At 42.6% G+C, this 17,245-nt stretch overlaps 1 protein-coding gene across 3 annotated transcripts in view; it reads left to right on the plus strand.

The window, feature by feature from the left end:
- The first annotated feature begins 6,292 nt into the window (after positions 1–6,292).
- Positions 6,293–17,245, plus strand: part of LOC127005194 (transportin-3-like) — a 33,903-nt gene continuing 22,950 nt past the window's right edge. Inside the window, exons 1-7 of one of the 3 annotated variants that reach the window (XR_007758369.1) lie at positions 6,293–6,894; positions 9,848–9,943; positions 12,573–12,738; positions 13,234–13,412; positions 13,776–13,945; positions 15,232–15,399; positions 16,656–16,776. Coding sequence is in view for 2 of the 3 variants with exons in the window: in XM_050873889.1 (XP_050729846.1) it covers positions 6,778–6,894; positions 9,848–9,943; positions 12,573–12,738; positions 13,234–13,412; positions 13,776–13,945; positions 15,232–15,399; positions 16,656–16,776 (1,017 nt within the window). In the remaining variant the exon portion in view is untranslated. The remainder of the gene's footprint in view (positions 6,895–9,847; positions 9,944–12,572; positions 12,739–13,233; positions 13,413–13,775; positions 13,946–15,231; positions 15,400–16,655; positions 16,777–17,245) is intronic. The other 2 variants (XM_050873889.1, XM_050873888.1) reach the window with 2 other exon arrangements.

Consider the following 17,245-nt stretch of genomic DNA (forward strand, 5'->3'; position numbering starts at 1 on the left):
GAACTGATTCTCTGCTGGGGTTCATCAGATTGTCACTTCATTGGTAAACGTGTAAAGTTGGGAGCATATGATATATATACAGTAGCTGCGCGTGGCGGCGGTGTTCATCCCCTTCTCGAATCCTTGGTATGATGGATGGGATCCCCGGGACACAGGGCCAGTGCAACATCCGGGTTCCACAGTTTACCTTCCCCTGTTTCCCCAGGTGCCCATTAATCGACCAGCCGAACGGAAGGATGAACGGCTGGGTGGACTGCTAGGACTCGAATCCGGGCCCACAGATTTTTAGCTAGGTGGAGGAGGCCACAGAATTCGTGGCTTGAACAAGTCGATAGTTTCTACCATGATATTGGCACACAGGGTGGAAGGGGTTCTGCATGGCGACTTGCTCGGAGGAATCCCCGGGTGTGGTTTCATAGAGTGGGTGAAGCGACGCCTCCCCCGCCGTATGCCCCCATTGATTGATTGATACTCTTGGAAACAAAATATTAGTGGTATATTCAGGTACAAAATACTTTTTATTTTAAAGAATCAAGCGGAGGAAGTCGACTATTATTACAGTAAGTACTTTTTCCTCAGTCTTTATTTATTTCAGGTGTCTTGCTGAGCTCTATTGAAAATGAATCTCCTTCGTGTATTGAATAAGAACAAATGTTTCAGAGCAGCCAATAAGTCGTCGGTAACCGGCGTGGCTACGGGCGAGCGACAGGAAAAAGTAGAACATCCCACAAATTAAATGCCGTAAGAGGAATAAAAATATTAGTCTATGTCAAGTGAAAATATCCACAAGCTCCTCCCACTAGGGTGGAGCCATTTCTCCCTACGAGCAGCGATATTGGCGTTATGGGTCCTTCACTGAGCTGGACCTGCCATCTGGTGGCCCTGCTGGAGCCTCTGCCAGAGCCAAGCCTGCGGCCAGCTGGGGTCCGGCGAGGCTTAATTGACATTTCTCTGTACCAAACTAGCAAAACATCAGAGTTTTAATGGTCACTATCATGTTTACACCAAAAAATCTGAGTGTTGTATACATTATTTATATTGTTGTAATGAACTCTGTTGGCAAAATAAGAACATTCATCGATATATCCTACAACACTCCATCCCGTGGTTAACTGATTCTTGGTCGTCCTCTCTTAGCCGTTTCGGTGAAACTTTCTCACTTGCCCTAGACATATTGAAAGCTTTCGATAGAGTCTGGCACAACTCTTTGCTTTCTAAACTGCCCTCTTCCGGATTCGATCCCTCTCTCTGTTCCTTTATCTCCAGTTTCCTTTCCGGCTGTTCTATCTCTGCTGTGGTAGACGGTCACTGTTCTTCCCCTAAAGCTATCAACAGTGGTGTCCCAGAGGGCTCTGTCCTATCACCCACTCTCTTCCTGTTATTCATCATTGCTCTTCTTTCCATAACAAACTGTCCTATCAACTCATACGCTGACGACTCCACTCTGCATTAAACAACTTCTTTCAATAGAAGACCCTCTCAACAGGAATTACATGACTCCAGACTGGAGGCTGCAGAACGCTTAACCTCAGACCTTGCTATCATTTCCTATTGGGGTAAAAGGAACCTTGTGTCCTTCAATGCCTCAAAAACCCAATTTCTCCACCTATCAACTCGACACAATCTTCCAAACACCTATCCCCTATACTTCGACAACACTCAGCTGTCACTTTCTTCAACACTAAACATCCTCGGTCTATCCTTAACTCAAAATCTTAACTGGAAACTTCACATCTCCTCTCTCACTAAATCAGCTTCCTCGAGATTGGGGGTTCTGTATCGTCTCCGCCAGTTCTTCTCCCCCGCGCAGTTGCTCTCCATATACAGGGGCTTTGTCCACCCTCGTATGGAGTATGCATCTCACGTGTGGGGGGCTTCACTCACACAGCTCTATTGGACAGAGTGGAGTCTAACGTCTCATCAGCTCTCCTCCTCTTACTGATAGTCTTCTACCTCCTAAATACCGCCGCCATGTTGCCTCTCTATCTTCTATCTTTCTATCCTCAACAGATTTTAGACTGCAGTACAATAGACTCATTCAAAAAACAAATACACACTCACTTGTCACCACAACACACCAACACTAACAACTACATTTGATTCACTTCCCTCCCCTGCACACTCGGCTCCCCCGTCCCCCCAACAGCCAACAAATATGCGTGTTATGCACCTATACAGGTGCCCTGCGCATTATTGTCCAGAATCAGATCCAGATATTTTCACGCTGACTGCTTTTCTGAACTTGCTAACTGCATGCCTCCCTCCCTCCCGCGGCCTCGCCACACACGACTTTCTAATCAAGTTCATCCCTATACTGTCCAAACCCCTTATGCACGAGTTAACCAGCATCTTCACTCTTTCATCCCTCACGCTGGTAAACTCTGGAACAATCTTCCTTCATCTGTATTTACTCCTGCCTACGACATGAACTCTTTCAAGAGGAGGGTATCAGGAAATCTCTTCTCCGGGTGCCGGCTGAATCGATTCCTCTCGGCACTCGGTACCTTGGTACCGAGAGAATCGATTCAGCCGCACCCGGTACCGGTACCCAGTGCCGGGAAGACTCATGATCACTCGGCACTGACCATTGCCACTAGTGCCGGTACCGTTTGGATCTTGGTGACGCTTGGCAGCGCGCGGCCTCGCCAGTCGCCATGCCGTATGGGCCCTGTAGAGACGATAAGCCTTGAATGTTGTGCTCGCTGCTGAGTCACTGCCTCTCTGACCGTCTTCCCAAGCTCCCACCATTTTGTCCTGGTTTTCGTTACCATTATAGCTCCCGTCTCCATTATTTTGTTATTGGATTTATTGGATGATTCTTCATGTCCGAATCTTTTTTTTAGGATACTTATATATATTGTTATTGTTATTAGACTATGAGTACATCCATAATAACTACGTATACATATGCCATTCTTTTTATCGAAAAAACATTCACTTCATTCAGGGGAGAGAGAGAGAGAGAGAGAGAGAGAGAGTTTTCTCTACAGAAAATTTATTTAGGAGTTTCATCAGACGGCATTAAGATAAAAAAAATAAAAAAAACTTTTGGGTACCGGTACCGGTACTAACGGTACCTGAGTTTTCGGTACCGGTACTACTGGTACTCAAATTAACGGTTCCTGCCCATCCCTATCTCCCTGTCCCGCGGCTCGGCCCGGCGGCTCCCGGCCGGGCCGCCGCGATGCACCCCACGCCACCGGCCATCACCAGCCCTCTGCGCCCCAAACTAGCACCCCCCACACAAATAACACTAATAACACATGGAAATATACCCCCTGGCGTAATAATAATAATAATAATGTTACGCCAGAGGTGGGTATTTGTGCATTATTTGTAAGTAAGGGTGCAATTGTTGGGGCGGGGGGATACAGGGGGGTATGGGAGCGTGTGTGCACCGCGGCGGGGCGGAGAGGCACTGCGGGGAGTGTGGACTCACTGGAATGTGGAGAGAACGATCGCTTTAGTAAAACACGTGCAGCCCTGTCGATCTCCGTGCTTCTGCCTGTCTTCCTGCCAAGTGCCCGTGTCTCGTACCCCTCTGTGTGCCTGTAGTTACCTTGCCTTGTGGGCTACTGAATGCACGGTACGTATTTGGAGCTGTTCAATAAAGTGGGAAGCCCGTGCTCGAGTGTGTTCTTGCCCTGCTGCCTTCTCTCCTCGTGGCTTTGTGGCGTCTCTGTGCGGCGTGGTCTGTGGCTGTTCTGGTTCACGACCCGTGTGGTGGTTCTGTTGCGGTACGCGGCCCCCGTGTGTTGTGGGGGGATGGCGTAACAATAATAATAATAATAATAATAATAAACAAATGATTTTTTTTGTCAAGTGTTGAGCCACAGTAATGTATTAGATAACATTAAGCTGCTTTTTTTAAGATTAACTCATTGATACATTAAAACTAATTTAACTCACTGTAGCAAAAGGGGCACAAATTTTATGACAATGGTAATGACTAAATTAACAAATAAATGTAGTATTTATCTCTCTCTCTCTCTCTCTCTCTCTCTCTCTCTCTCTATATATATATATATATATATATATATATATATATACACACACACACACACACACACACACTGACGGCTGACGGCTGACGTATTTGAATAAACCATATATATATATATATATATATATATATATATATATATATATATATATATATATATATATATATATGTGTGTGTGTGTGTGTGTGTGTGTGTGCAGCATAAAGGAGTAGAATTTCCTTCCTTATCAGACTCTTAAAGCTCAAACAGAGCCACTAAGATATAATGATTACCCTATGACAATCATGGTTTGAGCTGTCGCAATCTTGTTGAAATAGTCGTTGACAATTTCAAAGTCACGCTTGGGGCAAGGTAAAGTTTCAGGTTTCAGTCAAAGCTCAGGTGAGGTCCTCGGCATAAAACGGGACTCCAAAAGGACACATGGAAGACTTTCAAGAGGTCCACATAAATTGCATTTCTTTTATAGATATGTTATCCGTGCTTGAGGCATAAGTGAATAAAAAATAGCTATGTTGTCCTCTTACCTTTTCCATATTCTGCGTTGAGTGCTTGATACAGAAAACGTAAACTTTTCCCATGTTTTGAAGCATACTTAAAAATAATTGTGTTCGTGTTTTGCTGAACAATTTTTTTTTTTTCTGGTTAACTTTAAAGTGCCATTGATTGACTCAACAACTAGATGATATGTGTCCAGAACACAGACTTACATGCTAGACTGCTTGTCCCCTATCTCCCTGTATTGTGCTAAGTAAAGCCGGCCTGGGGCCGTGGGTGTGCCCAGTTCATGCAAAACCGACGATTTCACACACCTCACTCCCACCCTGTTTCCTGACCCTAACATTCATTTTTAAGAAAACCTGAGACCACCATCATCTTCCTGAGAAAATTCAGCATCACACTAGCATAAAATTGTAACAATAATATGAAAATACACAGACGAAAATCAGAGTTAAGTATAGGCTTAAGTAGGAAGTACACATTTTCTTGCGCTTATTTCGCTTCGCTTCCTGCTGGTTTTCGTCGCAGCACTTTTATAAGCCGAGATCCTTGGTGTGCATGCTTTTCTGCTTCTGATGGTGTAGGGTACGTCCCGGGGTAAAAATATACATACGGTAAAAATCGCCTCCGAACATAAGTCGTGTCAGTAGACAGTGGCTGTGATGTTGGGGTCAGGAAACAGGGTGGGAGTGAGGTGTGTGAAGTCGTCGGTTTTGGATGAACTTAGACTATTCTTATACATTTGCAGTAGGGTCTGTTTCTTGGCGTAGCTATGTCTTGTTGATAACAGGATCCTTATCAACATTTCTCTTCGCTATTAATAAGGGTTTGGTTTTGTAGGAGATTTAATGTGTTTCTCTTCTTACATTCCTTCTTATGCTCTGCAATGCACAGTGGTAAACTATCACACTATCGAGGGCTTTTAGCAAGTAATTTTGGAGGGAAGGATTATATACTGCCATATTATACCGCAATATATAAATACGGCTGGGAGGATTCTGAATTATGTTTATTTTGTATAATTTGTAATTGTTCAGTACAGCTACTCGTCATTTTTAGCCGTATCCTCATGGGGGAGCTTAATTAGCGCTTGTCAAGGGCGCGCAATTCAAACATGAGCTCCTGCAGTTCTTCTGAAATGAATCGAGTATATTTTCTATTGATTGTGGTTTTCCTCTTGATCAAAGCTCTTTCTGATTCCAACGCTGATCAGGTGCACCAAGAAATTCCTGTTCACGATTAGGGAGACAATTATTTATATTTCAGGACTATTTAACTCTATTTACTGATTACATGTATTTTTATCAGATATTATACATGCTAATTAATGTGAATTATTTAACAGATACGCATGGAGTTCCAGTGATTAGTAAATAGGGTGATGAAGGCGGAGAAGCCCCATAAATATTAGCCCCGCGGCCGCCATCGTGGATTCACTATTGCCAAGTCTGTTGCCACGCGAAGTATTTGTATTGTTATTAGCACTATAGTAGAGTATATACAAATATTTATGGTACAGCAAATATCTGTTCTAACATACGGTAGCAAATTTATTCCGTAAGGCTAGGTATTGTACTGCTACTTGGACTAAATTGTTGCTGTTTTGCTACGACCTCTTCGAAATGTAGTTATTTAATGTAAGTAATTGAAAATAAGTACGTTTAAATAACAGGTGTATTCTTATTGCTGGAACGTGGATTATCACTTACAATGTCCATGGAAGTAGATGTTTGGGCTGGTCCGCGGTGTGTGGGAAGCGGGTCCACGCGGGGGGCAGTCACCACCATGGGAAATATACACAAGTGACACGTACATCAAAGTAGCATGGGTGCGCTTGGCTAATTTATTAAAATATCGAAGTCTATACTTTCCCAGCCACGAAAAAGCGGTGTTAATAAGGGAAAAAACCCCGCGAAATGAGGGTGAGGTGAGGATGTGACCACCAAGCTGGCAACAGTGTGGAGTGTGTGTGGGGACGGTTTTATCGGCGGCTCTGTTGAACTCCTTTATTCTTGTTAGTTTATCTGCTGCGCCGCGCCTCTCACCCCTGCTATAGACTTTGGAGCGTGGCCAGTATGCTGGGCTAAGACTGAGTTCACCCTCAGCAGCCTAGGGACAGGGGAAAGCGAGCCCAAGGATTGTTTACCGAGATGGCGTCGACGTGCTGTCCCTCCTGAGGCCGCCTGCAAGTGCCGCTTTATTTATCCTGCTGTGTGTGCGTGAGGGCGTGAGCGTGGCGGTGGCAGGCCCTAGCTCACCCCGGGAGTATGGTAAGATGGAGGTGGATGTCAGCGAGGTGTTGGCGGCTATCGGAACCCTCTACGATGCCCAGGTCCACGACAAGCAGAAGCACGACCAGGCGTCCCGCTGGCTGGGGCAGCTGCAGCGATCGGTAAGCCACGGGGCGCGGACACCTGCTACTTTGAGACAGATACATGAGGGTTATGCTTACTTTATAGAGGACTGGAGGCTCTTAGGTATCATCCTCCCTCAAGTCCAGGCTGAGGCTAGTAACACCTGTTTATGAGTTATTGCTTTTCTGTTTTTTTGACACCAATGGACTGGATGGCACAGTGCTGACTCTTATTAAAAGAGTATAACCCTCTCTTTTGACTACTTTTACACTCCTTGCTCTTTTGTACATTGGTAGTATGGGTATGGAATTTATAGATGAAAATTATGATTTTGTTCATCTTGATTATGAGATGGATCATGGCGTGGTTTAGTGATAGGACACAAAGTTCAAGTAAATGGGAATAAATTAGATTGGGCCCAAGTAACAGGGATCAGTTCTGGGTCCATTTCTGTTTATCATATACATTAACGATGAATGAATGTTGGTAGTCTTAGGCCACTTGGTGATGACTGGAAATAGTCAGCTTGTAGCAGCGGGCTGAACCCTGTCCTCCAGGACACTGCATCAGAAAACTGACCATTCAACCACTGACTCCCCAGAAACCATGCCAATTGAGTCTTTGGTTTGTTTTATTTTAAGAAGTGTAAGCAACTGGAGCTCAGAAGTTATCCTTAAATTGTGTGTGTGTGTGTATATATGTGTATATATATATATATATATATATATATATATATATATATATATATATATATATATATCCCCGGCTATAGCGCCGGTAGGCTTTCTTCAGGGTCCAGATGGTTGGCCCAAGCCTGTTATGGGGCAGGCAATTTTTGTATAGTGGAGCCAGTTATGCTTGGCTCATGCTGCCCCCCGGAATCATTCTTGATTCACTGGACGGTTTCTTCTAGAGTCCGGGTTGATGGGTGGTCTTCAGGACAGCATGTGGGTAGTCTAAGTCCACTCGGCAGTGACTGAAAAATCCCAGGTGGTAGCATGGGAATTCGAACCGACATTGTCCATGGTATGGTGAATGTGAGCCCAGCACACTAACCACTCAGCCACTGCCTACCCTAAATTTGTTACTGGTTGGGCCTCACCTGGATTATGTGGTTAAGTTTTGGTGCCCTTATTACAGGAAGGGTATAGATTCCCTTGAGGAAATACTGAGAGTAATTATTAAAATCATCTAAGGACCAAGGAATTTATTATACATAGAAAGACTAGAAAAAAAAGGACATTGGATTTAATTGAGATTTTGCAATCGATTAAGTGGATTACCAAGGGTGATTTAGACGAGGTACCTATATTAAAATTGGTGTGAGAGCATGCAATACTCGTAATTGGTTTATGTTGGATAAATTCTAGTTCAGGAAGGAAATAGGCAAGAACTGGTTCACAAACAGTGGTGAATGGGTGGAACAAGCTGACCAGGTATGCAGTTGAGGCAAACACACTTTAAAGCTTTGAATGGAGGTTAGATGTATTTATGGATGTGATGAGAATTTGATGAGTAATCAATCTTCAGGAGTTACCATGTGTAGGCTGTCAGGTCTTGTAGGTTCCTCATACCCTTGTGTGTCCTTGTTTAAATCATCATCAAGCTATATTTAGCATTAGTTAGACCTCATCTCATTTATGCAGTTTAGTTTTGGTCCCATTCCATCAAGATGTTGGAATCTGTACAAAGGGGGATGACAAGAATAATTCATGGTTTGAGAATTGCCATATGAGGATAAATTTAAATATTTAAATTTCTGCACTCTAGAAAGGCAAGGGTGTGAGGAGACTTGATCAGAGTTTATAAATGAATAAAGGGCTTTAACCCGGTAGCTGCGGGGATCATGTTTCTTAAAGGCTCCTCTAAGCGAATTAATGAGAAAAAATCATCACTCACGCAAACCATTATATTATATATATCAATGCATTTGTGATCAGTTTATGTATCCTCCATTTTGTGGGTTTCATGTTAAGGCAAGAATTTGGCCTGTCGCTGGTATGTGGTAAAGTCACAAATTTGGCCCGTCACTGCTACTGGATTAACAAGGGTGATGTGGATAAGGTTGTGGTGGCAAGAGAGCTGCATAGGACATGTACTAGTAATGGGTTTAAGTTGGGTAAATTCAGATTCAAGAAAGATGTACCCAAGGCAAGAATTGGTTTCCTAGTCAAGTGAAGAATAATGGGAACAGGCTTGGCAATCATGTTGTGAGTGCCAATGCAATAGATACATTCAAGAAAAGGTTAGATAAGTTCATTGATAGTGAGGTTAAGTGGGGCAAGGTTTACAAAAGTTGCCTTGTATAGGCCTACCACCTTTTTGCAGACTCATAATGTTTTTATGTTCTCTGAACTTTCCTGTTATGATGGGTAAGTGTGTGGCTGCTGTAAACAAGCTGTTTTTATTTTTTTATTTTTTTATTTTTATATACCATGTCAGCCACCACTTGTTACATTATTAGGCTGTTTCATGGAGCAATAGAGTTTATAGGGTTTATTATAGTTTGTGATGAGAGAGCTTTATGATTAGATTAGATTTGTGTACCTGAAAACATTTGCATTGCTTACACAAAAGAATGTATTCAAGGATGAGTACCTTAAACCTGAACTTTACAAAACATAGATTACAAGGTAGAAATAATAGAAACACCCCAACTCCTGCCTATTCAAAGGTTATGTTTATATATATAGTCATTGGTAAAAGATATCTTGTGGAAATAACAGAACAAAGTGCAGTATTTTTGTCACAATATGAGCCATCCCAGCTCTGCTAAACCTCCTTACCTACTGATCATTTCAAACAAACCCATGTAAAACATGACTAACGTCACTCAGTATTTTAATCTGATTTAAGCTAAGCAAAGCAGCCATGTCAACACAGAAAGCATTATTTTTCTGTTTATATTGATGGATGTGCTGTTATGGGGTCATCCTCCCTCAACCCCACCACTGCCCCAGCCTTCCCTTCACACCTCGCCCCTCTTTCCAGGTACAAGCGTGGAAGGTTGCCGATCAGCTCCTTCACCTTAAACACGATGGCAACTCGTGCTTCTTTGCGGCACAGACACTCCGCACCAAGATTCAGGTATGTACAGAAGCTTCTCAACACCCTCTTAAACTTTATTCTTAACTTTTTTGTTTTTATTGTTGTTATTTTTGTTTGTTACCTTTGCCAACAGAATTGAAGGAGGGTATGTTTTTAGTGCAATTTGTTTGTTTGACTGTTAGCAGTTACGCTAAACCTACACGCCAAATTTTAATGAAACTTTGTGGAAAGATGTATCGTGGCCTGAGAAAGAACCCAATCAATTTTGAGAAAGCCCCAATAAAGAAAGTCTGACTGAATGATTGTGAATAAAGAATAATAATTGACTGCCTAAATGAGTGAGCAGCTACATGAATAAACCTGCCAGTGCTTTAAGGGTAAGTCGTGGGTACTTCCAGTTGTAAAGGAAGATCTTGGGAGGTGGTAGGTCCAGAACATGTGTGCTTGGTTTCCTCCTGCTTTCTGTAGGGGGGAATGTTACACCTTTTTAATAAAAAAACTGATTGAATGATGGCCATCTTCAACATACGGTGGGTGATATGTATTTTTTGGAACTATCTCGCCTGCTTCACCGCTAATAAGGGCAATAATGCTTTTGTTGTCTGCCTGCCTGTCTATATTGAGGACAGACCATGAGTACTTTTACAATGAGGTTTGATAAAAGTGGATTGCTGCTGTTCTGAGTGAAGCCCGGGCCAGTAAGTGACTGCCATACTGGTAGGGGGTTGGCCGATCAGTGTGTTGATTGAATAATATTCAACAGACCCACCACATAGGTGTAAAATGACCTGACCTTCAATTATCGGCCACATAAAAGATACCTGTACTGAGGTAGTATTTAATGATGTATTGTCTGGGGTCATCTGTAACACATACGACACACACACACACTCAAAGTGGAACAGGACTGTGACAAAGTAGTGATAGAAATGAGGAAGTTGGGGGCAGAGTTTGGGGAAGTGATTCAGGCACTGCAAAGAAGATAGGAAATGATCAGCAGAGTGTGGGTGTAAAGGTAGAGGAAAAGATTAAGGATGTGGTCAATGATGAATTGAAGGAGTGGAGAAGTGAAAAAGACAAGGAAAAAAACGAGCATTAGGGAAATTCTAGAAAAACAGGATCAGAGGCAAGACATAGAAAAAGAAGTTGTGAAAAGAAGGAATGGTGAGGGACATGGCAGAAAAGAAAAAATGGGTTATAGTGTTTGGTGTTAAGGAAGAAAAAAACCCAGTGAAGGCTCAGAGAGAGAGTTCTTGAGCTGATGGGTCACCCAGGGTGTGGCAGCCAGGTGTCTGTCTGAGTGGCCAGGGGTCAGCCGGTCACACTGTGTGTGTGTGTTTGCGTGTGACGTGTGTATTTACCTAGTTGTGAAATACAGGAAAAGAGCCGTACTAGGCTCGTGCTGTCCCGTCTCCATAGCGCTTATTATGTGTGTGTGTGTGTTTGTTTAGAAGAGGATGGGAGTATAGAAAATATGCTCATTTGCGGGTGCGGGGTGGGTGTGCGGGTTCTTTATAAAATATTCTGCGGGTGTGGGCACATTGCTGTGGGGGCGGGTGTGGGTCACACCTAAAAAAATCTTGCGGATGTGGAGCGGGTGTGGGCACATTGCTGCGGGTGTGGGACAAAATTAAGTGCCCACGCAGACCTCTGGTGTGTGTGTGTGAGAGAGAGAGAGAGAAGAATGAAAGAAATGAGAAAGAGAAAGAGAAAGCAAGAAAGAAATAAGGAAATAAAGAAAGAGAAGAATGAAAGAAAGAAAGGGGAGATAGAAAGAAAAGAGATATCAAGAAATAAATGAATAAATGAAGAGAAAGAAACAAATAAAGAGAGTAAAAAGAGATAAGAGGAATGAAAGAAAAAAAGAAAGAAGGAAGGAAACAAAAAGAAAGCAAAACAGAGAAAGAGACAAAAGAAAAAGGAATGAAAGAGAATTAACTAAATTGAGGAGAAAGAAAGAAGGAAAGGAAGGAAAAAAGATAAAAAAAAGGAAGAAAGAGAGAAGGTTGAAAGATATAAAGAATATTGAAAGGGAGAAGGAGAAGAAGAATAAAAGAAAGAAAGAGAAAAGGGAGAAAGAAGAGTAAGAATGGGAAAGAAAAAAAAAAGAGAGGAAGAAAGGAAAAGAAAAAAAACAGAAGAATGAAGGAGAAAGGAGAAAGATGATGGTTCGTTGCTCTTTGGAGGTAGCTTGTAGGACATCCTTGGTAATTCGTAGGGGTTCGTGGTTTAAATCTGAGGATAACCGTAGCAGATTGTAGTGGTTCATAGTGCTTCACACTTAACTCGTAGGTCTGTCGTACCACTTCTTAGCGGTTCGTAGACGCAAGTTTTGAAATCACACATCGTGGCAATTCGGGACTGCTTTCCTCACAATGTGCTACGAAGTCAAGTTCGTAGCGCATCGGCATACAATTCGTGAAAGGGGCTTCAGAAAAGTGAGGACCGAGGAAGATTGTGAGGAGCTGGAAAAAGACCTGGACAGAGTGTATAGGTGGAGCCAGTAAATACACACACACACACATAGAACCTCCCCCCCCCACACCCACACACACACATGGACCTCTTTCTTATCTCATATGGTTACCTCTCCTTCCATCTGATTTTTTCTCGTTTTTTTCTCCTGTGTTTTCTTGTAAATTTACCTGACCTCCGTGTTCTGCCACAGCTATACTTTGGGGAGCTGCCAGTGGAAGCGCATGCATCCCTCCGTGCCTCCATGCTGGAACACATGGGCCACATCACAGAGCACACCTACCAGGGCATTGCCACCCAGCTGTGTGTGGCCCTCGCTGACCTGGCCCTCCACATGGCCGCCTGGAATGACCCTATAGGTATATAATTTTTATGAGAGTATGATGATAAAACTTTTGATTATAATGATTGTTACTTTGTTGCAATGTAATGAAATATTGAAAAAAAAAATCAAATAAATAAATTGAGTCCTCCAGAACCACATGGTCAAAAGTTCCAATAATGCTGAATTACATTAATTTTTCCAGCAACAGTTTATATCAACTTTCCCCTGTCTTGTGGATGCACCTCTAAGCGTATGCCCTTATTGATTGATTGGTTGAAAACTATTGCATGACATTAAATCATAGGGTGTATAATTAGCTAAAAGTCAACAATAGTTTTATCATTAAATAAATGCACTAGAACTCTTGTGATTCCAAGAATAGGAGTTAAGTCAGCAGTAGTTAACATTATTAAGAGTAAAACACAAAGAAATGTACCAGTGCAAGAGGGAGTGTGGAAAGAGAAAGGAAATGTTATGAAATGCATACAATAAAATGGAACACTAATTTTGACTACTGCTGCTCTCTCAGGTGACCTTATAACTCAATTTGGGCCGGAGTCATCAACCCCCAACCTTGTCCCTCTGCTGGAGGTGCTCATTGCCCTGCCGGAGGAGCTGCACTCACGACAGCTCCGCCTTGGACTCAACAGACGCAAGCAGCTTGATGATTACTTCCGCTGTCAAGTTCCTAACATCATCAAGATCTTGGTGAGTTGTGAATGCAGGCAGAGTGAAAGACAACATAATGTAGTGTCTTGCAGTGTGTATAGTGAGCATAAAGTTTTGCACCTGAAGTAACTTATTTGTTGCTTCCAGTGATAGGCTCTTCAGGAACTTTAGATATGTGGGCAACTTTTTTTGTTGAGGTTAATGATAGAGAAAGCACAGTAGTCTTATAGTAGGATGTGATAGGCCATGTAGAGAGTGTTCTGAGAGGAAACAAATGTTGAGTGGTAGAAATATTAGTGTTGAATGATTTTTATTCTAGTTTGTAAGGGAAGGTTTGGAATCTTCCCTACATCTACATCTTCCTATTTTGTCTCATTCTCTGACTTGGGTTTTTATCTGCAGCACCTGGTAGTGGTGAGCGAGGGAGCCAGCAAGGAAAGCACCCACCTCAAGGCCCTGCGCTGCCTAGCCTCATGGTTCAACATCCACACTCAGAATTGGGTCCTTCTTCTAAACACTTGCCTTGTTGATGACATCCTCACTGTTGTTGGTAACCCGCAAGTGGCCCCCAGGTGTGTATTTGTTCTTGGTGTTTATATATGCCTAGTTTTACCAAGTTGTAGTGTATTGGATTTGAACTAAGCTTGTGTTATTGTCTCCATATCAGCTCTCGTTCAGGTTTCCTTTAAAGTCACGTCATCTTCTTAGCTCTAATTATCTCTACATCCAAGCATGCAGGATTCTCTTGGGGAAGTCAAACTTCTTTACATCCTTTTATCATTTTTTTTTTTAATGCATGTTTTAAGTCCCCTTGTTCTTCAGTTATCCCATACTGTGAGTCTATCCTGTCTACATGCTTCAGGCCCTTTGTGAGTTTGAATACCAGGATTAGGTCACCTCTTTCTTGCAATGTAGGGAGCTCCAGTTTGCAGTATCATTGTTATACAGATTTTTAAAGTTTGGTATCAGTTTTGTCATCACTCTTCACTTTACAATGTATTTTCTCAGGTGAGGTGACCACACAACACCTGCATTTTCTAGTCATGAGCTTATTGTTGATGTTAACATTTTTAACATCTCTCCATCCATGGAGTTAAATGCCACTTCGATAATTGTTAGCAACCAGAACATTCTCCAGTTACCTTGTTCATGTGCTTCTCTGGGTGAAAGCTGTTTTGTGTTATCACTCCCAGTTCTTTCTCATCTTTTGCTTTGATAAAGGCCTCTCCCCTATAACATGCTCCTCCCTCTTTCTCTCCCCATCACCCACTCTCTATCACTCGCATTCTCCCACACTTACTCGGAGAAAAAAAGTTCATGACCCTCCAGATTTTAACCACTTCAATTTTTTTTTAATTGTTCTAGTATCTATTACTAGTGTTTGTCTGAAAGAGTTCTGGTAAAATTTTGGAAAAGGCTATTTTATTGATGCACAATTCCCCATGGTGTGTTCGTCACATAGATTAATCAGAATTATTCACCTGAGTAGTTCTTGTGTGCTGACTCAGTTTTGCGGGTTCTTACAACAGTGTCGCGGCGGTCTAGTGGGTTAGCGTCAGGCCATGGAAGTTGAGTCTCATTCCAGTGAGTGACACTATCTCTGGTGGAATATTATGTGCTAATCAGTGACATTACTAAGATTTGCACTTTTTATCTGTTCTACTTGTTTACCTCAGCAATAAAATACAGGAAGCAAACAAAGCCACTTTACATATAGAACACCATTCCTTGTGGACTTATGTATTCCACCTGTATTCTCGTTCTTTTTTCCTGATAGCCTTTATTCCTCCATCCCCACCATTATTTGCCAAGACCAATCCTTCCTCCATTTCACTAATTCTGATTTATGTGTTTGCAGGCTGCATGAGATTGCAACAGACTGTGTGTGTTCAGCGATGATCATGCTTGAGGCGGAGAGGATTCAGCCCTTGGCAGAAACCCTCTTTGCGGGTGTGCTGCAGATGGGTAATGCATACCACATGGCTGTGGCCTTGGAGGACATAAATGCCATCACCAACTATGCCAGGTGAGAGTTTGTTTCCAGTAAACTTAAGGGGCTTTCCCACCTTCACAAATTCTATAGCGATGAGCTGTGAATCGATCAACATCGGCTTCATTCGTTGACAACTTTTTCGTGATTATGGATATTTTCCATAATCTTATGTCTGTGTCCTTCCCTTTCCTCTCCTCCACAAATCTATTTCTTTTTCACAACTATTATAAGGAAATACAATTCACCAGATACACGTCATCTACGCATAACGCAAATTTCTCTGTATATATATGCATACATCTCAAAATTATCAAATAATTTATGTTTCTTTATTTGCACTGTTTAATTTTGCATATTTTATATATAGTACAAGATGATTATGTTGAGTTTATGGATTAAAACTTGTTATATTCAGTAGCGTCATTTCAAATTTGGCGTACGTGGCCAGCCTGGATATGGGGCAGGGCGCTGTTTTCGCCCGGCCGTAGTGAAAGGGTTAAAAGGCTTCTGTAGCTTTTTCCATTTATACATGGGGTTACTATTTCTGATAAGTCTTTTCCATCTTCCTCTGTCAAACTCCATATTCCTTGCCAACCCGTTTTCTCTCTTAGGTCAGCTTCAGTGGAGTTCCTCCACCTCAGTAGAGGAAAATTTAAGAGTAAAATGTTAAAATGAAAAAGTAAGAATGGAAAATGCAGATTAAAAACAAAGAAATACAAGACGATTGTGAAAACAATGATAGTTATTGATGCTGTTAAAAATGTTCAAGTGACTTGGAGCCTTGGAGAGAAGCAGAGGAATCAGAAATTCAAATATATAATAGACCAGCAAATAAGAAGGGAGCAAATTGGAGTACGACATCTTGAACCTTATGCAAAAGAAAGGAAAACTTATGAGAGCCACTGGCACCCATTCACTGCTGGGTGGGTAGGGGGCACAGATCAAAGGAGACTGCCCATCCATCTCCACCCTGCCCAAGAATCAAACCTGGGACCTCTCAGCTGTGAGACGAGCATGCTAAACACTGCACTCTGGAGATCAGTGTGTGTGTGTGTGTGTGTGTGTGTGTGTGTGTGTGGTAAGGGATCTATCTTAAAGAATGTGGCACTGAGAACAGATCTGACTGGATAAGATCTGAGCCTGGACAACGCTTGGTTCTTCAAGAGCAAAGAATCTCAGATTGTTGGATTGGTTTAGTGACATTTGTTTGGCAATAAAAGCCTTCTAGAACTTGTATTTAGAACCACTGAGGAAAATTCTAGAACTAATGAAATTGATTACCTTTGCAGAATCTTCTCTGAACTTGGAGAAACTCTTGTGGAGGTGATGGTGGAGCAGCCTGGGCAGGGTCTGGGCTCTCTTCAAGTCCTCCACCTCCTTCTCACCTGTATTGGCCACCATGATTGGGAGGTGAGTCTCATGTCTGTACAGTACTGTTATACCCACATAGCTATGAATCTTCAGCTTGGGTTCAAAGTCAGGCCTGGGCAGTCAGTGTGCACCCAACCCAGCTGTTCACTCTCGTTTTTAGGCTGGCCAATAATGAGGTACCTGGGGAAGGTGAACTGTGGTTACCCAGCTGTCATACTGACCCTGTATCCTTGGGTAATGGGTTCTATCACCACAGACTCAAGGGCCAATGTGATAGGGATGAGCACTGAGGTCATGTGCATTTTTAACTTATGCCCCCAACTTTAGGTACAATGTACACACACACACACACACACACACACACACACACACGGCCCGGTAGTTCAGGGGTAGAGCGTCTGGCTCACAACCAGAAGGACCGGGGTTCAATTCCCCGGCCGGGTGAAGATAAGTTGGGTTTATCTTCTTTCACGTGTAGCCCCTGTTCCTAGCAGTGAGTAGGTACGCG

Source organism: Eriocheir sinensis, chromosome 29 (genome assembly GCF_024679095.1).
Source record: "Eriocheir sinensis breed Jianghai 21 chromosome 29, ASM2467909v1, whole genome shotgun sequence".
In the NCBI taxonomy this organism is placed as follows: Eukaryota; Metazoa; Arthropoda; class Malacostraca; order Decapoda; family Varunidae; genus Eriocheir; species Eriocheir sinensis.